Source organism: Aegilops tauschii, chromosome 6 (assembly GCF_002575655.3).
Source record: "Aegilops tauschii subsp. strangulata cultivar AL8/78 chromosome 6, Aet v6.0, whole genome shotgun sequence".
Taxonomy (NCBI): domain Eukaryota; kingdom Viridiplantae; phylum Streptophyta; class Magnoliopsida; order Poales; family Poaceae; genus Aegilops; species Aegilops tauschii.
Window position 1 is genome coordinate 456,958,234 of NC_053040.3, and position 23,238 is coordinate 456,981,471.

The 23,238-nt window shown below is 49.1% G+C and overlaps 1 protein-coding gene across 1 annotated transcript; it reads left to right on the top strand.

Annotated features, from left to right (window-relative positions):
* The first annotated feature begins 19,682 nt into the window (after positions 1 to 19,682).
* Positions 19,683 to 23,160, top strand: LOC141026183 (uncharacterized). Its single transcript, XM_073502170.1, has 5 exons — positions 19,683 to 20,499; positions 20,635 to 20,689; positions 20,840 to 21,080; positions 21,654 to 22,364; positions 22,483 to 23,160. The coding sequence occupies exons 1-5, from the start codon at positions 19,683 to 19,685 to the stop codon at positions 23,158 to 23,160; spliced, it is 2,502 nt and encodes an 833-aa protein (XP_073358271.1).
* The last annotated feature ends 78 nt before the right edge of the window (positions 23,161 to 23,238 follow it).

The window sequence follows — 23,238 nt, forward strand, 5'->3', positions numbered from 1 at the left end:
AAGAGAGAGACTAAAGATGCTTCTCATAACTTTTTGTAACTTGCAACGCTAGGTGCTTTATGCGGATGCTTGAATTGCTCTGATTAGGATGGATTGGAGCTAACTATAGTTTCATGAAGGGCAAGCACGGGCTAGCACCGGGAGCCAAAGTTTGCTTCCATGCCCCTTTCTATGCACCCGTGCTAAGCATCCTAGAAGAACCTTATTTTTTGTTGAAGCACCCACATTGTACATGGCCTAATCAAGCTCAGATAGTGTGTTGGAGAAGCCGGTGATCACTGAAAGTGAATGTGAAATTGTTCCCTGAAGGGAACACACCATGGACAGTGGCGTACCCAGCGGGTGTGCCATAGCACACCCAAAATTTTGGGAAACATCTTTTTACCATGTAAAAATTAGCTGGTTTTCAAGGCCCATTCTAAGCCAATTGAAATAGACCTCAGTTTTTAAGTATGCACACCCTTCATTTTATTTCTAGGTCCGCCACCGCACCATGACAAATACAAAATCAGCAATATCAAACATGATCTGAACACGTTTGGTGGCTGACGGCCATGGTTCACAAAGCCGATAAAGGAAGAAAATGGTGTTCCCGAATCTTTAACGAAGGTAGAGTGTAGAGTTGAGTGGGCACGGTTGTAACGTGTTGAACTATTTGAGATGAATGCAAACCCCATTTCAGAAAGAAAAAAGTCAATTCAAATTCCTCGTCAAAGAAAAAAGATTTGTTGAAAAAAAATAAAAACAACGAAGTTATTAACTCTAGAAAAAGCCACTGCCGGTTGCAACAAAGGCAGACGGACGGTTGTGCCACGAGCTCTCTGGGCCGGCCAAACCGGCGAAGTCCTCTTTGCCCATTCCTTTCTTGTGTTCAGTTGCGATCGGCTTCGGTGGGCCGTTTGGTTTCCCTTTCTCTTCGGCCGGCCGTAAGTTGTTGTCGCGGTCGAGCTCGCACGCACGCACGGTGCTGACGCTGCATGCGCTCTCGATCAAACTGCAAAAGTCGCCGTCAATCAAACATGCACTCTCAATCGAACTGCAAAACTCTCAGCACGTTGCGTGGGAGCCGTGAAGTGTTCTCGTCTTATATTAGTCGGAGTCTGCCGAACAATTTTTTTGCAGTCGTTCATGCGAGAAAGCAACCCGCCACCGATCGATCTTGCGCAGCCAGGCACGGCTCTCGCTTGCCGTGCCGATCAATAGTAGACAGATATATATAAGCCGTTGTCAATATCTCGCCGGGTTTTCGTGCCATATTTGGAGGCCACACACGTTCGCGTTACGGTGCCGGCAGGGCGCCACATACGCGGCCGTCTGTTCCGATTGTCCGCTAGCTACGACCTCGCCACGTCCGTCTACGACTTTGCGCTTCCGCTCTGAAGCCAAGGCTCGCACGTGCATGCGAGCGTGACTCTGTGATGTGCCCGTCTCATCCGATCCGATCCGATCCACTGAACTCAACCGGGGCACGAAAACGAGGCGTGAGAAACTCTACCGTCCTCGTCGATCGGTTTCGTCTTGTCCGAGCCATGTGATGCGCAACAGTCCAGGAAAAGCTCGGCCGGGCCGGTTAGATATATAGGAAGCTGTATCTATCTCTCTGAAGTTGACTCGCCGGAACCCACGTCGGAAGGCCGTGAAATCACCCCACTCCGCTGCTTTAAGAACGACGGCCGGCGACGACGAACCCAAGTCGGTCGGTCAGGGTCATTTTTTCACTTGTACGTATAAGATTCTGTAGGCAACATCACACATACAAAAAAAACATAGGCGAAATATATATAGTAGTAGTACTAGTAAAACACACACACACACATGATGAATATTTGCTTTTGAGTATGCATGCCTATTCTCTAAAAAAAACAGATGCGGGAAAAAGCGTCGTGACCTAGTGCGAGAATTGGAAAGGAAATTCATGTGTTTTTTTTTCACCCACAAAGAAAAAGAAATTCATGTGTTTTTGGTCCCTTTCCCTGTATTTTGGGTTCGTGAGGAGGTTCACGGAAATTGTCCAGCTGAATCAGCTCCTAAGGCATGAACCAATCTGTAGTTGGATGGTTAGAGGTGAATGTAAGCGCGTATGTATAAGGGTTTGCATTTGTGTTGTGTTAAAAAAAGAATCAGCTCCTATGGGGTGTCCCGTTCGGCCACTAACATGTGGGGCCACATGTCATTGGTCAAAAGGTGAAACGGCACAATAGCATGATGATCAGCCTGCTCGGATCCTCGTACCAATGATCGCATACTAGCCGCTGCCCCGGGCGCCGCGGCTAGCAGATCTGTGGCCGGAGTTTGGCGAGTGAAAACTGCAGCCGTTCACACGCGAGAAAGCAGCCCGCACCGATCTTGCGCGGCCACGCACGGCTCCCCTCTCGCCGGTCCGTGGATCATAAGCCGCCGCCAATGTTTCTTTGGAGGATAGGCATGCATGCATTTGGCGACCCACAAGTTGGCGTTACGGTGCCAGCCGTTGTGATTGTTTGCTATGGTCGCCTCCTCAGTCCTCACCACGTGGGGAAGGATATTTTTTAACACAGTATAGATACAAACGCTCATACATACGTTCATACATTCATCATTATGAACGCACACATACACACGCTGTCCCTATGACCACCTTCAAGAGACTTTGTCGGCATATCATCTTGAGATTTACAAAGCGCATCGCTGGAAATCTTGAAATAAATCCAGAAATAATGCGAGCATCAGGACTTGAACCCTGATGAACTGAGAATACAACTGTCCCTCTAACCATCTAAGAGTACATCCAGCCGCGCCCCCAACAGCCCCCCCCCTCCCGGCGGTCATTTTTTAGCCGGCGTTGAAAAAACGGCCCAGTCGCGCCCCCAAGAGCCCAATTTTTGCCGGTTAGGGTCAAAACTGGCGCCGACGGACCCGGGCCGAACCCGGCGCGCCGGGGGCGCCCGGGGGCGCCGGGGAAATCGTTTTTGGCGCGAAAGAATGGCGGGCCCGCCGAGTCAGTGACCCCTGCATCGTCGTCCTAATCGTCTCGGTTTCCAGCGGGGAATCAATGCCAAGGCTGTCGCCGGTCAGCCTTCCATTGGTTCCTTACAGGCGGCGCAGTGCGGCGACGCGCCCTCTCCCGCCACGCGTACACACTCCTCCGGAGTGGCGGCCCGTGGCTGCCGAGGTGCATGTTGGGCGGGTCCTCCTCCTCCTCCTCTTCCCGTTTCTCCTCCCACTCGTCCGGATCGCCGGCACTCGTCAGCGTCAAGGCCGAGCCCGTGGGCGCCGCCCTCGTCATCAACGAGGGTGGTCGTGCCTCCTCCTCGGCTCCTACCCGCCTTGTCAAGCCGAAGACGGAGCCGGGGCTCGCCGCCGTGAAGAGCCAGCACGAGGACGCGCTCGACGACGAGGCCGCCATGAAGTGGGCGCGGGAGGATTGGGCCCGGCTGGAGATGGAACGCCGGCGCCGCGCCCTAGATGAGATCGCCGCTCGCTGCCGTGGCCGCGGCGAGGGAGGCGTCATCGTCCTCGAGGACAGCGTCGATGACGCGCCACCACCGGCCAAACCAGTCCGCCAGGGCGACCCCGGGCAGGGATCCAGCAGGGACTGCGACGCCTTTAGCAAGCTCTTCAGCCTGTAGGCACGACAGCAGCAGTTTTTTTTCTTCCTTTTAGTAGATTATGTTTTCAATATGCAAAAAAACTATGGAACGCCTAAATATCGCCAAATCTATGTCGTGTTTGCCGAATTTTGGCCGATTTCTATCTTTAAAAATGTTTACAAAAGGGCGTGTGGTGGCGACCTGGGGGCGACGGCTGGAAACTAGATCGCCCCCACACCGAAAATATCGCCGGTTCACCCTTAAACGACGCTTTTTTCTTATTCCTGGAAGGGGCGAACAGCTGGAGATACTCAACCACATATTGGTTCACCATGTGGGGAAGGGTGAGACAAAAACGAAGCGTGAAGTTTCTCACGTCCCATGTGATGCACACCACTAGCTCCACGGAAAGCCGGATGGGTAGTGCGTACTACAAGCTAGCTAGGTTGTCTGTATCTGTATGTACTTATCTGATAGAGACTGGGGTTGAGCCCACGTCGGAAGGCGGCAGAAATCACATATTTGACCTGAGGGCGAAATTAAATCACAAACTGACCTGCTTTCGAAAAAATTCACTCTGCTGACCCTTTCGTGTGGCGCCCGACAGCTAGGCGCCGCACACTACTATGCAGCGCCCTTCCCTTAGGCGTCGCACCTCCTGCCAGCGTGGCAGCCCTGGTCCAGTTACGGCCCCACAGACAACATTGCAGCGCCTAAGTCCTAGGCGCCACACTTGTAATGTGCAGTGCCCGTCTCTTAGGCGCTGCACAGTGTGTGTTCCACTTAGGCTGGCCCCACCCTCTCTCCCCTCCCACCCCCAACCCACACACCCCCACCCCACCCAAACCTTTAGACTTGCGCCCCTCCTCTCTTCCCCTCTCCCCTCTCTCAAATTCTTCTCAAATCTTGCAAATCCGGAGTATTTGACCGTGGATTTCGAAGCCAACCCCTCCCTTAAGGTAATCTCCTCCGATCCCCTCGTTTTCATCCATAGGAATTGTCACATTTGCTCAAATCTTGCTACTTTGGGGAAACCCTAGTTTTGACTTGGTTAGGCTTTCATAGTGTGCTAGGGTTAGGGTTATGTGTGTTTGATGTTGGTGTTAGGGTTATGCTATGGTTAGGGTTGTGGTTATTGTTAAGTGGGGGTTAGGGTTAACCAAGAATTCTCGGTTTTGTAGGCATGGCTTCATCCTGTTCCATGAAGAGGCCACCGTGTGCTAACCAAGAAGACATGCCGAACAAGTGGGAGGACGCATCTTTGGACAAGGTGAAGGAGAAAGATGTCAACATCCCGCCATGTTGGTGTGGAGATGTTTGCAAGGTGAAGGTGTCCACCGACCGAAAGAAATCATGGACGGAAGGGCGGAGATATTTTGTATGCCCGAACTATGCTTATGATCGTGCACTTCCAACTAACGCCTATGACCAACCACCGGTAAACTCGAGAAGTAAAATGTTACTATCAAATGTGTGTCGACACTAACATAAATTTTGTATGCAGTCACCGCCTCCTCTATGCAAGTACTTCACGTGGATAGATCTTGAAGTGCCAGAAGATGTCAAAAAGGACCAATACCAAGATTGTCTTAGGCGGCACCTCCGCGTTCAACACACGTACGGAGCAGCGACATATCCTCCTTCTTGATCCAGCAAGGGGGAAGGAGAGGTTGATGGAGATCCAGCAGCACGACGGCGTGGTGGTGGAAGTAGCGGGGATCCCGGCAGGGCTTCGCCAAGCGCAAGCGGGAGGGAGAGGTGTCACGGGAGGGAGAGGGAGGCGCCAGGAGCTAGGGTACAACAACCCTCCCTCCCCCCTTTATATAGTCCCCCTGGGGGGGGCGCCGGCCCCTGGGATCCCATCTACAGGGGGGCGGCGGCCAAGGGGGGGAAACTTCTCCCCCAAGTCAGGTGGGGCGCCCCCACCCCCAGGGTTTCCAACCCTAGGCACAGGGGGAGGCCCATGGGGGGCGCACCAGCCCACCAGGGGCTGGTTCCCCTCCCACTTCAGCCCATGGGGCCCTCCGGGATAGGTGGCCCCACCCGGTGGACCCCAGGGACCCTTCCGGTGGTCCCGGTGCAATACCGATAACCCCCGAAACTTTCCCGGTGGCCGAAACTGGACTTCCTATATATAATTCTTCACCTCCGGACCATTCCGGAACTCCTCGTGACGTCCGGGATCTCATCTGGGACTCCGAACAACTTTTGGGTTTCCGCATACTAATATCTCTACAACCCTAGCGTCACCGAACCTTAAGTGTGTAGACCCTATGGGTTCGGGAGACATGCAGACATGACCGAGACGCCTCTCCGGTCAATAACCAATAGCGGGATCTGGATACCCATGTTGGCTCCCACATGTTCCACGATGATCTCATCGGATGAACCACGATGTCGAGATTCAATCAATCCCGTATACAATTCCCTTTGTCAATCGGTACGTTACTTGCCCGAGATTCGATCGTCGGTATCCCAATACCTTGTTCAATCTCGTTACCGGCAAGTCACTTTACTCGTACCGTAATGCATGATCCCGTGACTAACTCCTTAGTCACATTGAGCTCATTATGATGATGCATTACCGTGACTAACCATTTTCAGCTCTTCGAACATCTCATATGCTCCATGTTTCTCAAAACGCTTTTGGAGCCCCGGTTCTAAGCTGTAAAGCATGCCGCACTGAACGAGGGAGTAATCATCAGCACATGATTGCCAAGCGTTCATAACGTCTTGGTTCTCTGGGATGGGTGCTTCACCTAGCGGTGCTTCTAGGACATAATCTTTCTTGGCAGCTATGAGGATGATCCTCAGGTTCCGGACCCAGTCCGTATAGTTGCTGCCATCATCTTTCAGCTTTGTTTTCTCTAGGAACACGTTGAAGTTGAGGGCAACGTGGGCCATTTGATCTACAAGACATATTGTAAAGATTTTAGACTAAGTTCATGATAATTAAGTTCATCTAATCAAATTATTCAATGAACTCCCACTCAGATAGACATCCCTCTAGTCATCTAAGTGAAACATGATCCGAGTTAACTAGGCCGTGTCCGATCATCACGTGAGACGGACTAGTCAAGATCGGTGAACATCTCCATGTTGATCGTATATTCTATACGACTCATGCTTGACCTTTCGGTCTTCCGTGTTCCCAGGCCATGTCTGTACATGCTAGGCTCGTCAAGTCAACCTAAGTGTATTGCGTGTGTTCCGAGGCCATGTCTGTACATGCTAGGCTCGTCAACACCCGTTGTATGCGAACGTTAGAATCTATCACACCCGATCATCACGTGGTGCTTCGAAACAACGAACCTTTGCAACGGTGCACAGTTAGGGGGAACACTTTCTTGAAATTATTATAAGGGATCATCTTACTTACTACCGTCGTTCTAAGAAAATAAGATGCAAAACATGATAAACATCACATGTAATCAAATAGTGACATGATATGGCCAATATCATTCTGCTCCTTTGATCTCCATCTTCGGGGCGCCATGATCATCTTCGTCACCGGCATGACACCATGATCTCCATCATCATGATCTCCATCATTGTGTCTTCATGAAGTTGTCACGCCAACGATTACTTCTACTTCTATGGCTAACACGTTTAGCAATAAAGTAAAGTAATTTACATGGCGTTATTCAATGACACGCAGGTCATACAAAAAATAAAGACAACTCCTATGGCTCCTGCCGGTTGTCATACTCATCGACATGCAAGTCGTGATTCCTATTACAAGAATATGATCAATCTCATACATCACATATATCATTCATCACATCTTCTGGCCATATCACATCACAAGGCACATGCTGCAAAAACAAGTTAGACGTCCTCTAATTGTTGTTGCAAGTTTTTACGTGGCTTCTATAGGTTTCTAGCAAGAACGTTTCTTACCTACGCAAAACCACAACGTGATATGCCAATTTCTATTTACCCTTCATAAGGACCCTTTTCATCGAATCCATTCCGACTAAAGTGGGAAAGACAGACACCCGCTAGCCACCTTATGCAACTAGTGCATGTCAGTCGCTGGAACCTGTCTCACGTAAGCGTACGTGTAAGGTCGGTCCGGGCCGCTTCATCCCACAATACCGCCGAAACAAGATAAGACTAGTAGTGGCAAGAAAAATTGACAACATCTACGCCCACAACTGCTTTGTGTTCTACTCGTGCATAGTAACTACGCATAGGCCTGGCTCATAATGCCACTGTTGGGGATCGTTGCAGAATTTTAAAATTTTCTACGCATCACCAAGATCCATCTATGGAGTTTACTAGCAACGAGGGGAAATGAGTGCATCTACATACCCTTGTAGATCGCGAGCGGAAGCGTTCAAGTGAACGGGGTTGATGGAGTCGTACTTGTCGTGATCCAAATCACCGATGACCGAGTGCCGAACGGACGGCACCTCCGCGTTCAACACACGTACGGAGCAGCGACGTCTCCTCCTTCTTGATCCAGCAAGGGGGAAGGAGAGGTTGATGGAGGTCCAGCAGCACGACGGCGTGGTGGTGGAAGTAGCGGGGATCCCGGCAGGGCTTCACCAAGCGCAAGAGGGAGGGAGAGGTGTCACGGGAGGGAGAGGGAGGCGCCAGGAGCTAGGGTACAGCAGCACTCCCTCCCCCCCTTTATATAGGCCCCCTGGGGGGGCGCCGGCCCCTGGGATCCCATCTACATGGGGGGCGCCGGCCAAGGGGGGAAACTTCCCCCCCAAGTCAGGTGGGGCGCCCCCACCCCCAGGGTTTCCAACCCTAGGCGCAGGGGGAGGCCCATGGGGGGCGCACCAGCCCACCAGGGGCTGGTTCCCCTCCCACTTCAGCCCATGGGGCCCTCCGGGATAGGTGGCCCCACCTGGTGGACCCCCGGGACCCTTCCGGTGGTCCCGGTACAATACCGATAACCCCCGAAACTTTTCCGGTGGCCGAAACTGGACTTCCTATATATAATTCTTCACCTCCGGACCATTCCGGAACTCCTTGTGACGTCCGGGATCTCATCCGGGACTCCGAACAACTTTCGGGTTTCCGCATACTAATATCTCTACAACCCTAGCGTCACCGAACCTTAAGTGTGTAGACCCTACGGGTTCGGGAGACATGCAGACATGACCGAGACGCCTCTCCGGTCAATAACCAACAGCGGGATCTGGATACCCATGTTGGCTCCCACATGTTCCACGATGATCTCATCGGATGAACCACGATGTCGAGGATTCAATCAATCACGTATATAATTCCCTTTGTCAATCGGTACGTTACTTGCCCGAGATTCGATCGTCGGTATCCCAATACCTTGTTCAATCTCGTTACCGGCAAGTCACTTTACTCGTACCGTAATGCATGATCTCGTGACTAACTCCTTAGTCACATTGAGCTCATTATGATGATGCATTACCGAGTGGGCCCAGAGATACCTCTCCGTCATACGGAGTGACAAATCCCAGTCTCGATCCGTGCCAACCCAACAGACACTTTCGGAGATACCCGTAGTGCACCTTTATAGTCACCCAGTTACGTTGTGACGTTTGGCACACCCAAAGCACTCCTACGGCATCCGGGAGTTGCACGATCTCATGGTCTAAGGAAATGATACTTGACATTGAAAAAGCTCTAGCAAACGAACTACACGATCTTTGTGCTATGCTTAGGATTGGGTCTTGTCCATCACATCATTCTCCTAATGATGTGATCCCGTTATCAATGACATCCAATGTCCATAGTCAGGAAACCATGACTATCCGTTGATCAACGAGCTAGTCAACTAGAGGCTCACCAGGGACATGTTGTGGTCTATGTATTCACACATGTATTACGATTTCCGGATAACACAATTATAGCATGAATAATAGACAATTATCATGAACAAGGAAATATAATAATAACCATTTTATTATTGCCTCTAGGGCATATTTCCAACAGTCTCCCACTTGCACTAGAGTCAATAATCTAGTTACATTGTGATGAATCGAACACCCATAGAGTTCTGGTGTTGATCATGTTTTGCTCTAGGGAGAGGTTTAGTCAACGGATCTGCTACATTCAGGTCCGTATGTACTTTACAAATATCTATGTCTCCATTCTGAACACTTCCACGAATGGAGTTGAAGCGACGCTTGATATGCCTGGTCTTCTTGTGAAACCTGGGCTCCTTGGCAAGGGCAATAGCTCCAGTGTTGTCACAGAAGAGAGTCATCGGGCCCGACGCATTGGGAATCACCCCTAGGTCGGTAATGAACTCCTTCATCCAGATTGCTTCTTGCGCTGCCTCTGAGGCTGCCATGTACTCCGCTTCACATGTGGATCCCGCCATGACGCTTTGCTTGCAACTGCACCAGCTTACTGCCCCTCCATTCAAAATATACACGTATCCGGTTTGTGACTTCGAGTCATCCAGATCTGTGTCGAAGCTAGCGTCGACATAACCCTTTACGACGAGCTCTTCGTCACCTCCATAAACGAGAAACATATCCTTAGTCCTCTTCAGGTACTTCAGGATATTCTTGACCGCTGTCCAGTGTTCCATGCCGGGATTACTTTGGTACCTTCCTACCAAACTTACGACAAGGTTTACATCAGGTCTGGTACACAGCATGGCATACATAATAGACCCTATGGCCGAGGCATAGGGGATGACACTCATCTTTTCTCTATCTTCTGCCATGGTCGGGCATTGAGCCGTGCTCAATTGCACACCTTGCAATACAGGCAAGAACCCCTTCTTGGACTGATCCATATTGAACTTCTTCAATATCTTGTCAAGGTACGTACTCTGTGAAAGACCAATGAGGCGTCTTGATCTATCTCTATAGATCTTGATGCCTAATATATAAGCAGCTTCTCCAAGGTCCTTCATTGAAAAACACTTATTCAAATAGGCCTTTATACTTTCCAAGAATTCTATATCATTTCCCATCAATAGTATGTCATCCACATATAATAAGAGAAATGCTACAGAGCTCCCACTCACTTTCTTGTAAACACAGGCTTCTCCATAAGTCTGTGTAAACCCAAACGCTTTGATCATCTCATCAAAACAAATGTTCCAACTCCGAGATGCTTGCACCAGCCCATAGATGGAGCGCTGGAGCTTGCATACCTTGTTAGCATTCTTAGGATCGACAAAACCTTCCGGCTGCATCATATACAATTCTTCCTTAAGAAAGCCGTTAAGGAATGCCGTTTTGACGTCCATTTGCCATATCTCATAATCATAGAATGCGGCAATTGCTAACATGATTCAGACGGACTTCAGCTTCGCTACAGGTGAGAAAGTCTCATCGTAGTCAACCCCTTGAACTTGTCGATAACCCTTAGCGACAAGTCGAGCCTTATAGATGGTCACGTTACCATCCGCGTCTGTCTTCTTCTTAAAGATCCATTTATTTTCTATGGCTCGCCGATCATCGGGCAAGTCAGTCAAAGTCCATACTTCGTTTTCATACATGGATCCTATCTCGGATTTCATGGCTTCTAGCCATTTGTCGGAATCCGGGCTCGCCATCGCTTCTTCATAGTTCGAAGGTTCACCGTTGTCTAACAACATGATTTCCAGGACAGGGTTGCCGTACCACTCTGGTGCGGAACGTGTCCTTGTGGACCTTCGAAGTTCAGTAGTAACTTGATCCGAAGCTTCATGATCATCATCATTAACTTCCTCCCCAGTCGGTGTAGGCACCACAGGAACATCTTCCCGCGTTGCGCTACTTTCCGGTTCGGAAGGGGTGACTAGCACCTCATCAAGTTCCACTTTCCTCCCACTTAATTCTTTCGAGAGAAACTCTTTCTCCAGAAAGGACCCGTTCTTGGCAACAAAGATCTTGCCTTCGGATCTGAGATAGAAGGTATACCCAATGGTTTCCTTAGGGTATCCTATGAAGACGCATTTTTTCGACTTGGGTTCGAGCTTTTCAGGTTGAAGTTTCTTGACATAAGCATCGCATCCACAAACTTTTAGAAATGACAGCTTAGGTTTCTTCCCAAACCATAATTCATACGGTGTCGTCTCAACGGATTTTGACGGAGCCCTATTTAAAGTGAATGCGGCAGTCTCTAAAGCATAGCCCCAAAATGAGAGCGGTAGATCGGTAAGAGACATCATAGATCGCACCATATCCAATAGAGTGTGATTACGACGTTCAGACACACCATTTCGCTGAGGTGTTCCAGGCGGCGTGAGTTGTGAAACGATTCCATATTTCCTTAAGTGTGTGTGCCAAATTCGTGACTTAAATATTCCCCTCCACGATCTGATCGCAGGAACTTTATTTTCCTGTCACGTTGATTCTCAACCTCACTCTGAAATTCGTTGAACTTTTCAAAGGTTTCAGACTTGTGTTTCATTAGGTAGACATACCCATATCTACTTAAATCATCAGTGAGAGTGAGAACATAACGATAGCCACCGCGAGCCTCAACACTCATTGGACCGCACACATCAGTATGTATGATTTCCAATAAGTTGGTTGCTCGCTCCATTGTTCCGGAGAACGGAGTCTTGGTCATCTTACCCATGAGGCATGGTTCGCACGTGTCAAATGATTCGTAATCAAGAGACTCCAAAAGTCCATCTGCATGGAGCTTCTTCATGCGTTTGACACCAATGTGACCAAGGCAGCAGTGCCACAAGTATGTGGGACTATCGTTATCAACTTTACATCTTTTGGTATTCACACTATGAATATGTGTAACATCACGTTCGAGATTCATCAAGAATAAACCATTGACCAGCGGGGCATGACCATAAAGCATATCTCTCATATAAATAGAACAACCATTATTCTCGGATTTAAATGAGTAGCCATCTCGAATTAAACGAGATCCAGATACAATGTTCATGCTCAAAGCTGGCACTAAATAACAATTATTGAGGTTTAAAACTAATCCCGTAGGTAAATGCAGAGGTAGCGTGACGACGGCGATCACATCGACCTTGGAACCATTCCCGACGCGCATCGTCACCTCGTCCTTCGCCAGTCTCCGCTTATTCCGCAGCTCCTGTTTTGAGTTACAAATATGAGCAACCGCACCGGTATCAAATACCCAGGAGCTACTACGAGTACTGGTAAGGTACACATCAATTACATGTATATCACATATACCTTTGGTGTTGCCGGCCTTCTTGTCCGCTAAGTATTTGGGGCAGTTCCGCTTCCAGTGACCACTTCCCTTGCAATAAAAGCACTCAGTCTCAGGCTTGGGTCCATTCTTTGACTTCTTCCCGGCAACTGGCTTACCGGGCGCGGCAACTCCCTTGCCGTCCTTCTTGAAGTTCTTCTTGCCCTTGCCTTTCTTGAACTTAGTGGTTTTATTCACCATCAACACTTGATGTTCCTTTTTGATCTCCACCTCCGCTGATTTCAGCATTGAATATACCTCAGGAATGGTCTTTTCCATCCCCTGCATATTGAAGTTCATCACAAAGCTCTTGTAGCTTGGTGGAAGCGACTGAAGGATTCTGTCAATGACCGCATCATCTGGGAGATTAACTCCCAGCTGACACAAGCGGTTGTGTAACCCAGACATTCTGAGTATGTGCTCACTGACAGAACTATTTTCCTCCATTTTACAACTGAAGAACTTGTCAGAGACTTCATATCTCTCGACCCGGGCATGAGCTTGGAAAACCATTTTCAGCTCTTCGAACATCTCATATGCTCCATGTTTCTCAAAACGCTTTTGGAGCCCCGGTTCTAAGCTGTAAAGCATGCCGCACTGAACGAGGGAGTAATCATCAGCACATGATTGCCAAGCGTTCATAACGTCTTGGTTCTCTGGGATGGGTGCTTCACCTAGCGGTGCTTCTAGGACATAATCTTTCTTGGCAGCTATGAGGATGATCCTCAGGTTCCGGACCCAGTCCGTATAGTTGCTGCCATCATCTTTCAGCTTTGTTTTCTCTAGGAACGCGTTGAAGTTGAGGGCAACGTGGGCCATTTGATCTACAAGACATATTGTAAAGATTTTAGACTAAGTTCATGATAATTAAGTTCATCTAATCAAATTATTCAATGAACTCCCACTCAGATAGACATCCCTCTAGTCATCTAAGTGAAACATGATCCGAGTTAACTAGGCCGTGTCCGATCATCACGTGAGACGGACTAGTCAAGATCGGTGAACATCTCCATGTTGATCGTATATTCTATACGACTCATGCTTGACCTTTCGGTCTTCCGTGTTCCCAGGCCATGTCTGTACATGCTAGGCTCGTCAAGTCAACCTAAGTGTATTGCGTGTGTTCCGAGGCCATGTCTGTACATGCTAGGCTCGTCAACACCCGTTGTATGCGAACGTTAGAATCTATCACACCCGATCATCACGTGGTGCTTCGAAACAACGAACCTTTGCAACGGTGCACAGTTAGGGGGAACACTTTCTTGAAATTATTATAAGGGATCATCTTACTTACTACCGTCGTTCTAAGAAAATAAGATGCAAAACATGATAAACATCACATGTAATCAAATAGTGACATGATATGGCCAATATCATTCTGCTCCTTTGATCTCCATCTTCGGGGCGCCATGATCATCTTCGTCACCGGCATGACACCATGATCTCCATCATCATGATCTCCATCATTGTGTCTTCATGAAGTTGTCACGCCAACGATTACTTCTACTTCTATGGCTAACACGTTTAGCAATAAAGTAAAGTAATTTACATGGCGTTATTCAATGACACGCAGGTCATACAAAAAATAAAGACAACTCCTATGGCTCCTGCCGGTTGTCATACTCATCGACATGCAAGTCGTGATTCCTATTACAAGAATATGATCAATCTCATACATCACATATATCATTCATCACATCTTCTGGCCATATCACATCACAAGGCACATGCTGCAAAAACAAGTTAGACGTCCTCTAATTGTTGTTGCAAGTTTTTACGTGGCTTCTATAGGTTTCTAGCAAGAACGTTTCTTACCTACGCAAAACCACAACGTGATATGCCAATTTCTATTTACCCTTCATAAGGACCCTTTTCATCGAATCCATTCCGACTAAAGTGGGAAAGACAGACACCCGCTAGCCACCTTATGCAACTAGTGCATGTCAGTCGCTGGAACCTGTCTCACGTAAGCGTACGTGTAAGGTCGGTCCGGGCCGCTTCATCCCACAATACCGCCGAAACAAGATAAGACTAGTAGTGGCAAGAAAAATTGACAACATCTACGCCCACAACTGCTTTGTGTTCTACTCGTGCATAGTAACTACGCATAGGCCTGGCTCATAATGCCACTGTTGGGGATCGTTGCAGAATTTTAAAATTTTCTACGCATCACCAAGATCCATCTATGGAGTTTACTAGCAACGAGGGGAAATGAGTGCATCTACATACCCTTGTAGATCGCGAGCGGAAGCGTTCAAGTGAACGGGGTTGATGGAGTCGTACTTGTCGTGATCCAAATCACCGATGACCGAGTGCCGAACGGACGGCACCTCCGCGTTCAACACACGTACGGAGCAGCGACGTCTCCTCCTTCTTGATCCAGCAAGGGGGAAGGAGAGGTTGATGGAGGTCCAGCAGCACGACGGCGTGGTGGTGGAAGTAGCGGGGATCCCGGCAGGGCTTCACCAAGCGCAAGAGGGAGGGAGAGGTGTCACGGGAGGGAGAGGGAGGCGCCAGGAGCTAGGGTACAGCAGCACTCCCTCCCCCCCTTTATATAGGCCCCCTGGGGGGGCGCCGGCCCCTGGGATCCCATCTACATGGGGGGCGCCGGCCAAGGGGGGAAACTTCCCCCCCAAGTCAGGTGGGGCGCCCCCACCCCCAGGGTTTCCAACCCTAGGCGCAGGGGGAGGCCCATGGGGGGCGCACCAGCCCACCAGGGGCTGGTTCCCCTCCCACTTCAGCCCATGGGGCCCTCCGGGATAGGTGGCCCCACCCGGTGGACCCCCGGGACCCTTCCGGTGGTCCCGGTACAATACCGATAACCCCCGAAACTTTTCCGGTGGCCGAAACTGGACTTCCTATATATAATTCTTCACCTCCGGACCATTCCGGAACTCCTTGTGACGTCCGGGATCTCATCCGGGACTCCGAACAACTTTCGGGTTTCCGCATACTAATATCTCTACAACCCTAGCGTCACCGAACCTTAAGTGTGTAGACCCTACGGGTTCGGGAGACATGCAGACATGACCGAGACGCCTCTCCGGTCAATAACCAACAGCGGGATCTGGATACCCATGTTGGCTCCCACATGTTCCACGATGATCTCATCGGATGAACCACGATGTCGAGGATTCAATCAATCACGTATATAATTCCCTTTGTCAATCGGTACGTTACTTGCCCGAGATTCGATCGTCGGTATCCCAATACCTTGTTCAATCTCGTTACCGGCAAGTCACTTTACTCGTACCGTAATGCATGATCTCGTGACTAACTCCTTAGTCACATTGAGCTCATTATGATGATGCATTACCGAGTGGGCCCAGAGATACCTCTCCGTCATACGGAGTGACAAATCCCAGTCTCGATCCGTGCCAACCCAACAGACACTTTCGGAGATACCCGTAGTGCACCTTTATAGTCACCCAGTTACGTTGTGACGTTTGGCACACCCAAAGCACTCCTACGGCATCCGGGAGTTGCACGATCTCATGGTCTAAGGAAATGATACTTGACATTGAAAAAGCTCTAGCAAACGAACTACACGATCTTTGTGCTATGCTTAGGATTGGGTCTTGTCCATCACATCATTCTCCTAATGATGTGATCCCGTTATCAATGACATCCAATGTCCATAGTCAGGAAACCATGACTATCCGTTGATCAACGAGCTAGTCAACTAGAGGCTCACCAGGGACATGTTGTGGTCTATGTATTCACACATGTATTACGATTTCCGGATAACACAATTATAGCATGAATAATAGACAATTATCATGAACAAGGAAATATAATAATAACCATTTTATTATTGCCTCTAGGGCATATTTCCAACAATTCGGGCCTCAAAACTTCAGATCTAAGAGGGGTGTGGGGGGGGGATCCGAAGGGGGCGCCGCCGCCGCTCTCTGTACAGAGAGCAACTTCCTCAGAGGGGGAAGAACTGCCTGGGAGGGGCTGGCCCGATGCGGCTTAATTCAATGTGCAGCGCCCAAGCCATAGGCGCTGCACTTTACACAGTGTGGCGCCCATGCCTTAGGCGCTTCACTGCTGTCCGTGGGGCCGCAACTGGCCCGGGGCTGCCACGCTGGCTGGATGTGCGACGCCTAAGGGAAGGGTGCTGCATAGTAGTGTGCGGCGCCTCGCTGTCGGGCGCCACACGAAAAGGTCAGCAGGGTGAATTTTTTTTGAAAGCAGGTCAGTTTGTGATTTGATTTGCCCTCAGGTCAAATGTGTGATTTCTGCCTCGGAAGGCCGTGAGTTCACTCCACTGATCCACTCCTTTTAAGAATGACTGCAAACAACGACAACACGTGCTTAGATCATCTAGAGCCGCGATAGTCAAATTCAGCCCTTCAAACACCCGATCAGACACCCGATCAGGTGCATTTGCGGACATTAATTGGTCACGCTTTGAATTAATCACTCTACATCTAAGTCTCATATTTGAACCCTAAATCCAAAAATATACAAAAGAAATCATATGTACTACATACTACGTACTACCCTAACTAATCTTCGTCGTTGGAGATGTTCACGACGTCAGTACCGGGCACCGAGTGGACGGACGCGTAGGAGGGCTCCGGCTCCTCCTCCTGCTCGACCTCACCATATAGGCGAACATCTCCTCCTCCTCCGCGGCGTGTTGCGCCTCCATCTCCTGCCGGCGACGCAGTCTCGCCTCCGCATCCGACTATGGGCGGGGGGAATCGAGGATGCCTGCTGCTTCGCCTGCAGATCCTCGTCTCCGGCGTCCCCACATCCTCGTCGTCCTCCCCCTCCCCCTCCTCATCCTCCTCCAACTCCTCCTCCGGAGCCATTGCATCCGGAGGTAGCCCCGCAACAATCCGGCCTTCGCATCTTGCCCAGATCTGCTCAAGGAGCTGCAGCCGGCGCTCCGGCGATAGAAATGGGTGGCCCCTTATCTGGCGGCGTGGGGGTATATCTACTAGTGATGGCGGAGAGGGAGTGGAAAGTGGTGGCAGCGATGGCGGACGGGCGGAGGGAAATATGGAGGGGTAGGGTTTCGATGCCAACGGTCAACTTAAATAGCCGGAGCGGCGCCACGCGGCCACATCGGTCCGACGGAGGAGACGAGCTTCGGACCGCCAAGTTCCCGGGCGATTCCGCGTGGGCCTCCAACGCCAGTCCGACGTGGCGAGCGGACGCCCCCATATCTGCCCCATATTTAAGTTGTATATGAGGGATGCCGGTCAGTCCGGACATCTGAGACCCGTTTGAGGCATCTGGCTGGATCAAAATTTCGTGACCGATCAATGACCGAACGTTTGAGGAGAATTTGGGATGTTCGGCTGTAGATACGCTTATCGTTCACGCAAGCACGTATGTACATCATTGCCTTCCAGTTCCCGGCCTCCGGCCTCCTCCTGCACCTCCAACCAAACCCAGCTCCAGTTCGGCAGTTCCTCGTCGCCATCCACCATCATCGTGATAAAACCCCATCATCGCGAAAGTGCTCCGGCTCTGATCTAGAATAGCCGGTTGGAGGTCGCCGAACAATAACCGCAATCTTGCACGCGAGAAAGCAACGCGCCACCGATTGATCTGATCTTGCGCAGCCAGGCACGGCTCTCGCTACCCGATGCCGATCAAGCGAGATGACAGATAAGCCGTCGTCGATATCTCGCCAGGGTTTTGTGCGGCCAGCCGCACTGGCGCTAGTTATATTATAGTGTCGGCGTCCGTGGCGCCACGCGGCCGTCTTGGCCCGGCGCCACCGTGCTGCTACGTCTGTGTCAGTATGCAGCTACTGACGCTGGCTGTGAAGCAGCCAGGAAGGCATACCCGCAGTGACAAGGCGGAAGCGTAGTGGCGGGAGGTTTGAATAGAAGTTGGGCTGTGATAGTCGTGTGGGCTGAGTGAGTGATTGGGCCGAGGCCCGTGAATGTAACGAGCGGATATATAAGCTCAAGTGGGGTGGCGTGTACGAGTATCGATGAATTGAATTTGAATCTTATTCTCTGAGCTTATCCTCTCTCTCTCTCTCTCTCTCTTCCTCGTTGCGTCTGCATCTCTCTCAACCCTGGCTCCTCTCTTCACCAAATCCACCGGCGACGAGCCCAAATCCGGCGGTCCTTCGTGGCCAACGGCAAGGGCGTTACAATCTGGTATCAGAGCGACCGATCCGTGGCCCGCTTTCGCTTTCTCGAGAGCGTACCCGGCAAATTCCGAGGCGACGGTCTCCGATCACCTTAGGGTTCGATCGGTGTAAACCCTGACCTGAGGTGGGTTGCTTCAGAGAGGAACGGCACGGTGGCGTTCAAACCCAGTGCCCAGACCAAGTACCTCGAGCGCGGCATGGAGGCGTTCCAGGAGCGCATGCTGAAGGAATTTGCGGAGATCCGCGCAGAGCAAAGCAAATTGACGAAAGTGGCCGAGATCTGCGACCTATTGGAGGCGCTGGATGCGAAGCTGGAGGAGCAGTCTCAGCGTTTGGATCAAGTGAGACAGAAGGGAGTGTGGCCGAATTGGGAGCAGTTTTGTGAGGCATTGCTGGCGGAATTTGATGTGAATGTGCATAGAGAGCTGTTGCAATCCTTACTCAGGTTGAAACAGTGGGGCACTGTTGAGGAGTACAAGAGCAAATTTCATCAGTTGGTTTATAGCATCAGGTTGTATGAACCTCAACTGAGTGACACCCTGTTGGTCACAAGATTTATCATGGGTTTAAAGGAAGAGTTGCGAGCTGCGGTGGAAATGCAGTTGCCTGAATCTGTTCAGCAAGCTGCACTGTATGCTCAAGGTCAGGAGAGGTTACTTCAGCAAAACAAGGGCAGTAAAACCAATTATGCAAAGAATTTCACAAGTAGACAGGACTCTAGAAGCAGTTTTGCACAGGGAGAGCTTTGGAAAGCTAAGCAACTCAAGGAGTACAGGAGAGCCAATGGCCTATGTTATGGTTGTGGGTAAAAGTACAACCCTGGTCATGTTTGCACACCTGCAACTGAGAAAGCTGCTCATCTGAAAGCAATGGAAGCTGTAAATACTCATGAGATCATCTCTGATGCAGTGTTGGATGCACTGTTGTACGATCAGCAGGAGGAGTGTGCTACTATTTCTGTTCAGGCCCTGTCAGGTGCAACTCACCCAAAAACTATACAGTTTAGAGCACTTATTGGAAATCAAGTAGTGTTGCTGTTGTTAGATTCTGGAAGTACACACACTTTTGTAGATCAAGCTCTGTTGGAAAGGACCAAGTTACCATCAGAACAATTGTCTGAACCTTTATCTGTCAAGGTTGCAAATGGTGATAAGCTACAGTGTACTGAATATGTTCCTAATGTAACTTGGTGGCTACAGGGACAGAACTTTACTAGCCCTATGAAGGTTTTGCAACTGGGCAGCTATGACATAATTTTGGGCATGGATTGGTTGGAAAAGTGGGGAGTGATGAAGTGTCATTGGGCAGAAAAATGGATTCAGTTTGATTATAATGGACAAGCTGTGAAATTACAAGGAGTGTTGCCCAGTCAGAAACCTGAGCTGAAGGAGATGCCTGTTGAACAGTTACTGAAATGGGACAAGGGCAACGATATTATGGCAGTGGCTTTAATTCATCCTGTATATGAGAAGGAAGACAAACAGGATTTTCCTGAACCTATTAAAGAACTGCTTCAACAATATACTGATGTTTTCAGTGATCCAAAGTCATTACCTCCTCGCAGACAGATTGATCATGCAATCAATTTGGTTCCTGGGGCTGTACCAATGAACAGTAGACCTTATAGATATTCTCCCTTACAAAAGGATGAAATTGAAAGACAAGTGGATGAGATGTTAAAAGCAGGTCTCATTACACCCAGTTTGAGCCCCTTTGCCTCTCTAGTATTACTTGTGAAAAAGAAGGATGGAACATGGAGGTTTTGTGTAGATTATAGAAAGCTCAATGCTCTGACAATAAAATGCAGATTTCCCTTGCCAGTCATTGATGAATTGGCTGGAGCAAAATGGTTTTCTAAACTAGATTTGAGAGATGGGTATCATCAAATTCGAATGATACCTGAAGATGAATATGAAATAGCCTTCAAAACACATCATGGCCAATTCCAGTTCAGAGTTGTGCCCTTTGGGTTAGCAACTGCTCCTGGCACTTTTCAGTGTAACATGAACTTTCTGTTTCCTGGTAGAAAAAAGGTTCTCTCATTTATGGATGACATCCTGGTTTTCAGCAAGACTTTCGAAGATCATCTCAAAGATTTGAGAGAAGTGCTAACTGTTCTAAGAGAAAATCAGTTTTATGTAAAGGAGAGCAAGTGTTCTTTTGGGCAGCAAACATTGGAATATTTGGGACATGTGATCTCTGACAAGGGTGTGGCAACTGATCCATTAAAAACTGCTGCAATGTTGGATTGGCCTGTACCCAGCAATGTAACTGAGCTCAGAGGATTTCTGGGACTCACTGGATATTATAGAAAGTTTGTCCAGAACTATGGGATCATTGCAAAACCCTTGACACTGTTGTTGAAGAAACAGTCCTTTCTTTGGTCAGAAGAGGCAGAGGCTGCTTTTGAACAATTAAAGCAAGCAATGGCCTCTACTCCAGTTCTAGCTCTCCCTGATTTTGAAAAACAATTTTGTGTGGAAACTGATGCATGTGACTCAGGAGTGGGAGCTATGCTTGCTCAAGAGGGACACAATGTGGCTTATTACAACAAAGCTTTAGGCCAAAAAAATCAGAAGCTGTCCATTTATGAAAAAGAGTTTCTGGCTATTATGATGGCTATTGATAAGTGGAGATCTTACTTGTCCAGAGGCCCTTTTGTGATTAAAACAGATCACCAGAGCTTGTGTCACTTGGGAGATCAAGTGTTAACTTCTGAACTGCAGAGAAAAGCAATGACAAAGCTAGTAGGGCTATAGTTCACAATTCAGTACAAAAAAGGGGTGGAAAACACTGTGGCAGATGCCCTGTCTAGAGTGGCTCACTTGTTTCCAGTGCAGGCTATATCTACTTCACAACCAGTTTGGATTCAAGAAGTCTTAAATTCTTATTCTGTGGATCCTGTAGCTCAAGACATGCTACAGAAGCTGGCCCTTGATACAAAGGCCTGTCCTGGGTTTACTTTACAGGAGGGAATTCTGAAAAACAATGACAAAATCTGGATTGGAGCTAATGTGGGGTTACAAACCAGACTGATACAGGCATTTCACTCTACTCCTGTGGGAGGTCATTCTGGAATTCTTCCTACATATTTCAGAGTCAAGCAGCTCTTCAGTTGGCAGGGTATGAAAACTGATGTGGAGAACTTTGTGAAACAGTGTGCTATATGCCAACAAGCAAAGCATGAACTGTGCAAATATCCTGGATTGCTCCAACCTTTACCAATACCTGAAGGGCCATGGCAGTCTATCAGCATGGATTTCATTAAAGGACTGCCCAAATCTGAGGGGTATAGCTCCATTTTGGTGGTGGTTGACAGGTTTACTAAAGTCAGTCACTTTATTCCTCTCAAACATCCCTTCACTGCTGCAGGAGTGGCAAAAGCATTTCTTCAGAATGTGGTGAGATTGCATGGATTACCTCTGTCTATTGTGTCTGACAGAGACAAGGTTTTTACCAGTTCTTTTTGGAAGGAGCTGTTTAGAGTGTGGGGCACTGAATTGCAGATGAGTACAACATATCATCCACAAACCGATGGTCAGACCGAGCGGGTGAATCAGTGTCTCGAGATGTACTTAAGGTGTGCAGTACATGACTGTCCTGCCAAGTGGAAACAGTGGTTACCTCAAGCAGAATTCTGGTACAACTCCACGTTTCATTCCTCTTTAGGTTGCTCTCCTTACAAAGCCCTGTATGGCCATGAGCCAAACATTGGTCAGTTGGCAAAACACAGCAAAATCTCTCAATCCTGATGTTTCTGGTTGGATACTAGCTCAGACAGAACACACTGCTATTCTGAAAGAGCATTTGCATAGAGCTCAGGTCAAGTACAAGCACTATGCGGATAAGAACATATCACCAAGAGAGTTCATGGTGGGTGAACAAGTGTATTTGAAGTTGCAGCCGTATGCTCAATCATCAGTGGTCAATCGACCATGTCCCAAATTGGCTCTGAAGTTTTTCGGCCGCTTTAAGATATTGGAAAAAGTGGGATTTGCAGCATACAAGTTGGAGCTACCAAAAGGCAGTCAAGTTCATCCAATTTTCCATGTTTCTCAGTTGAAGTCTCATGTACCAGATCACACGCCCGTGTTTACTGTTTTACCCAAACCCTTGGATCTGTCAGTGCCAGGGGTGACACCTGAAGAGATTCTAGATCGCCGGCTGGTGAAAAAGGGAAACGCGGCACATTTGCAAGTATTGATCAAGTGGTCGAACGTTCCAGTGGAGGCGGCGACATGGGAGGATTACGAGGTACTCAAGGTCAAGTTTCCAGATGCACCAGCATGGGGACACGCTGGTTCTCAAGGGGAGGGCAATGTTAGTGAAGCAGCCAGGAAGGCGTAACCACAGTGACAAGGCGGAAGCGTAGTGGCGGGAGGTTTGAATAGAAGTTGGGCTGTGATAGTCGTGTGGGCTGAGTGA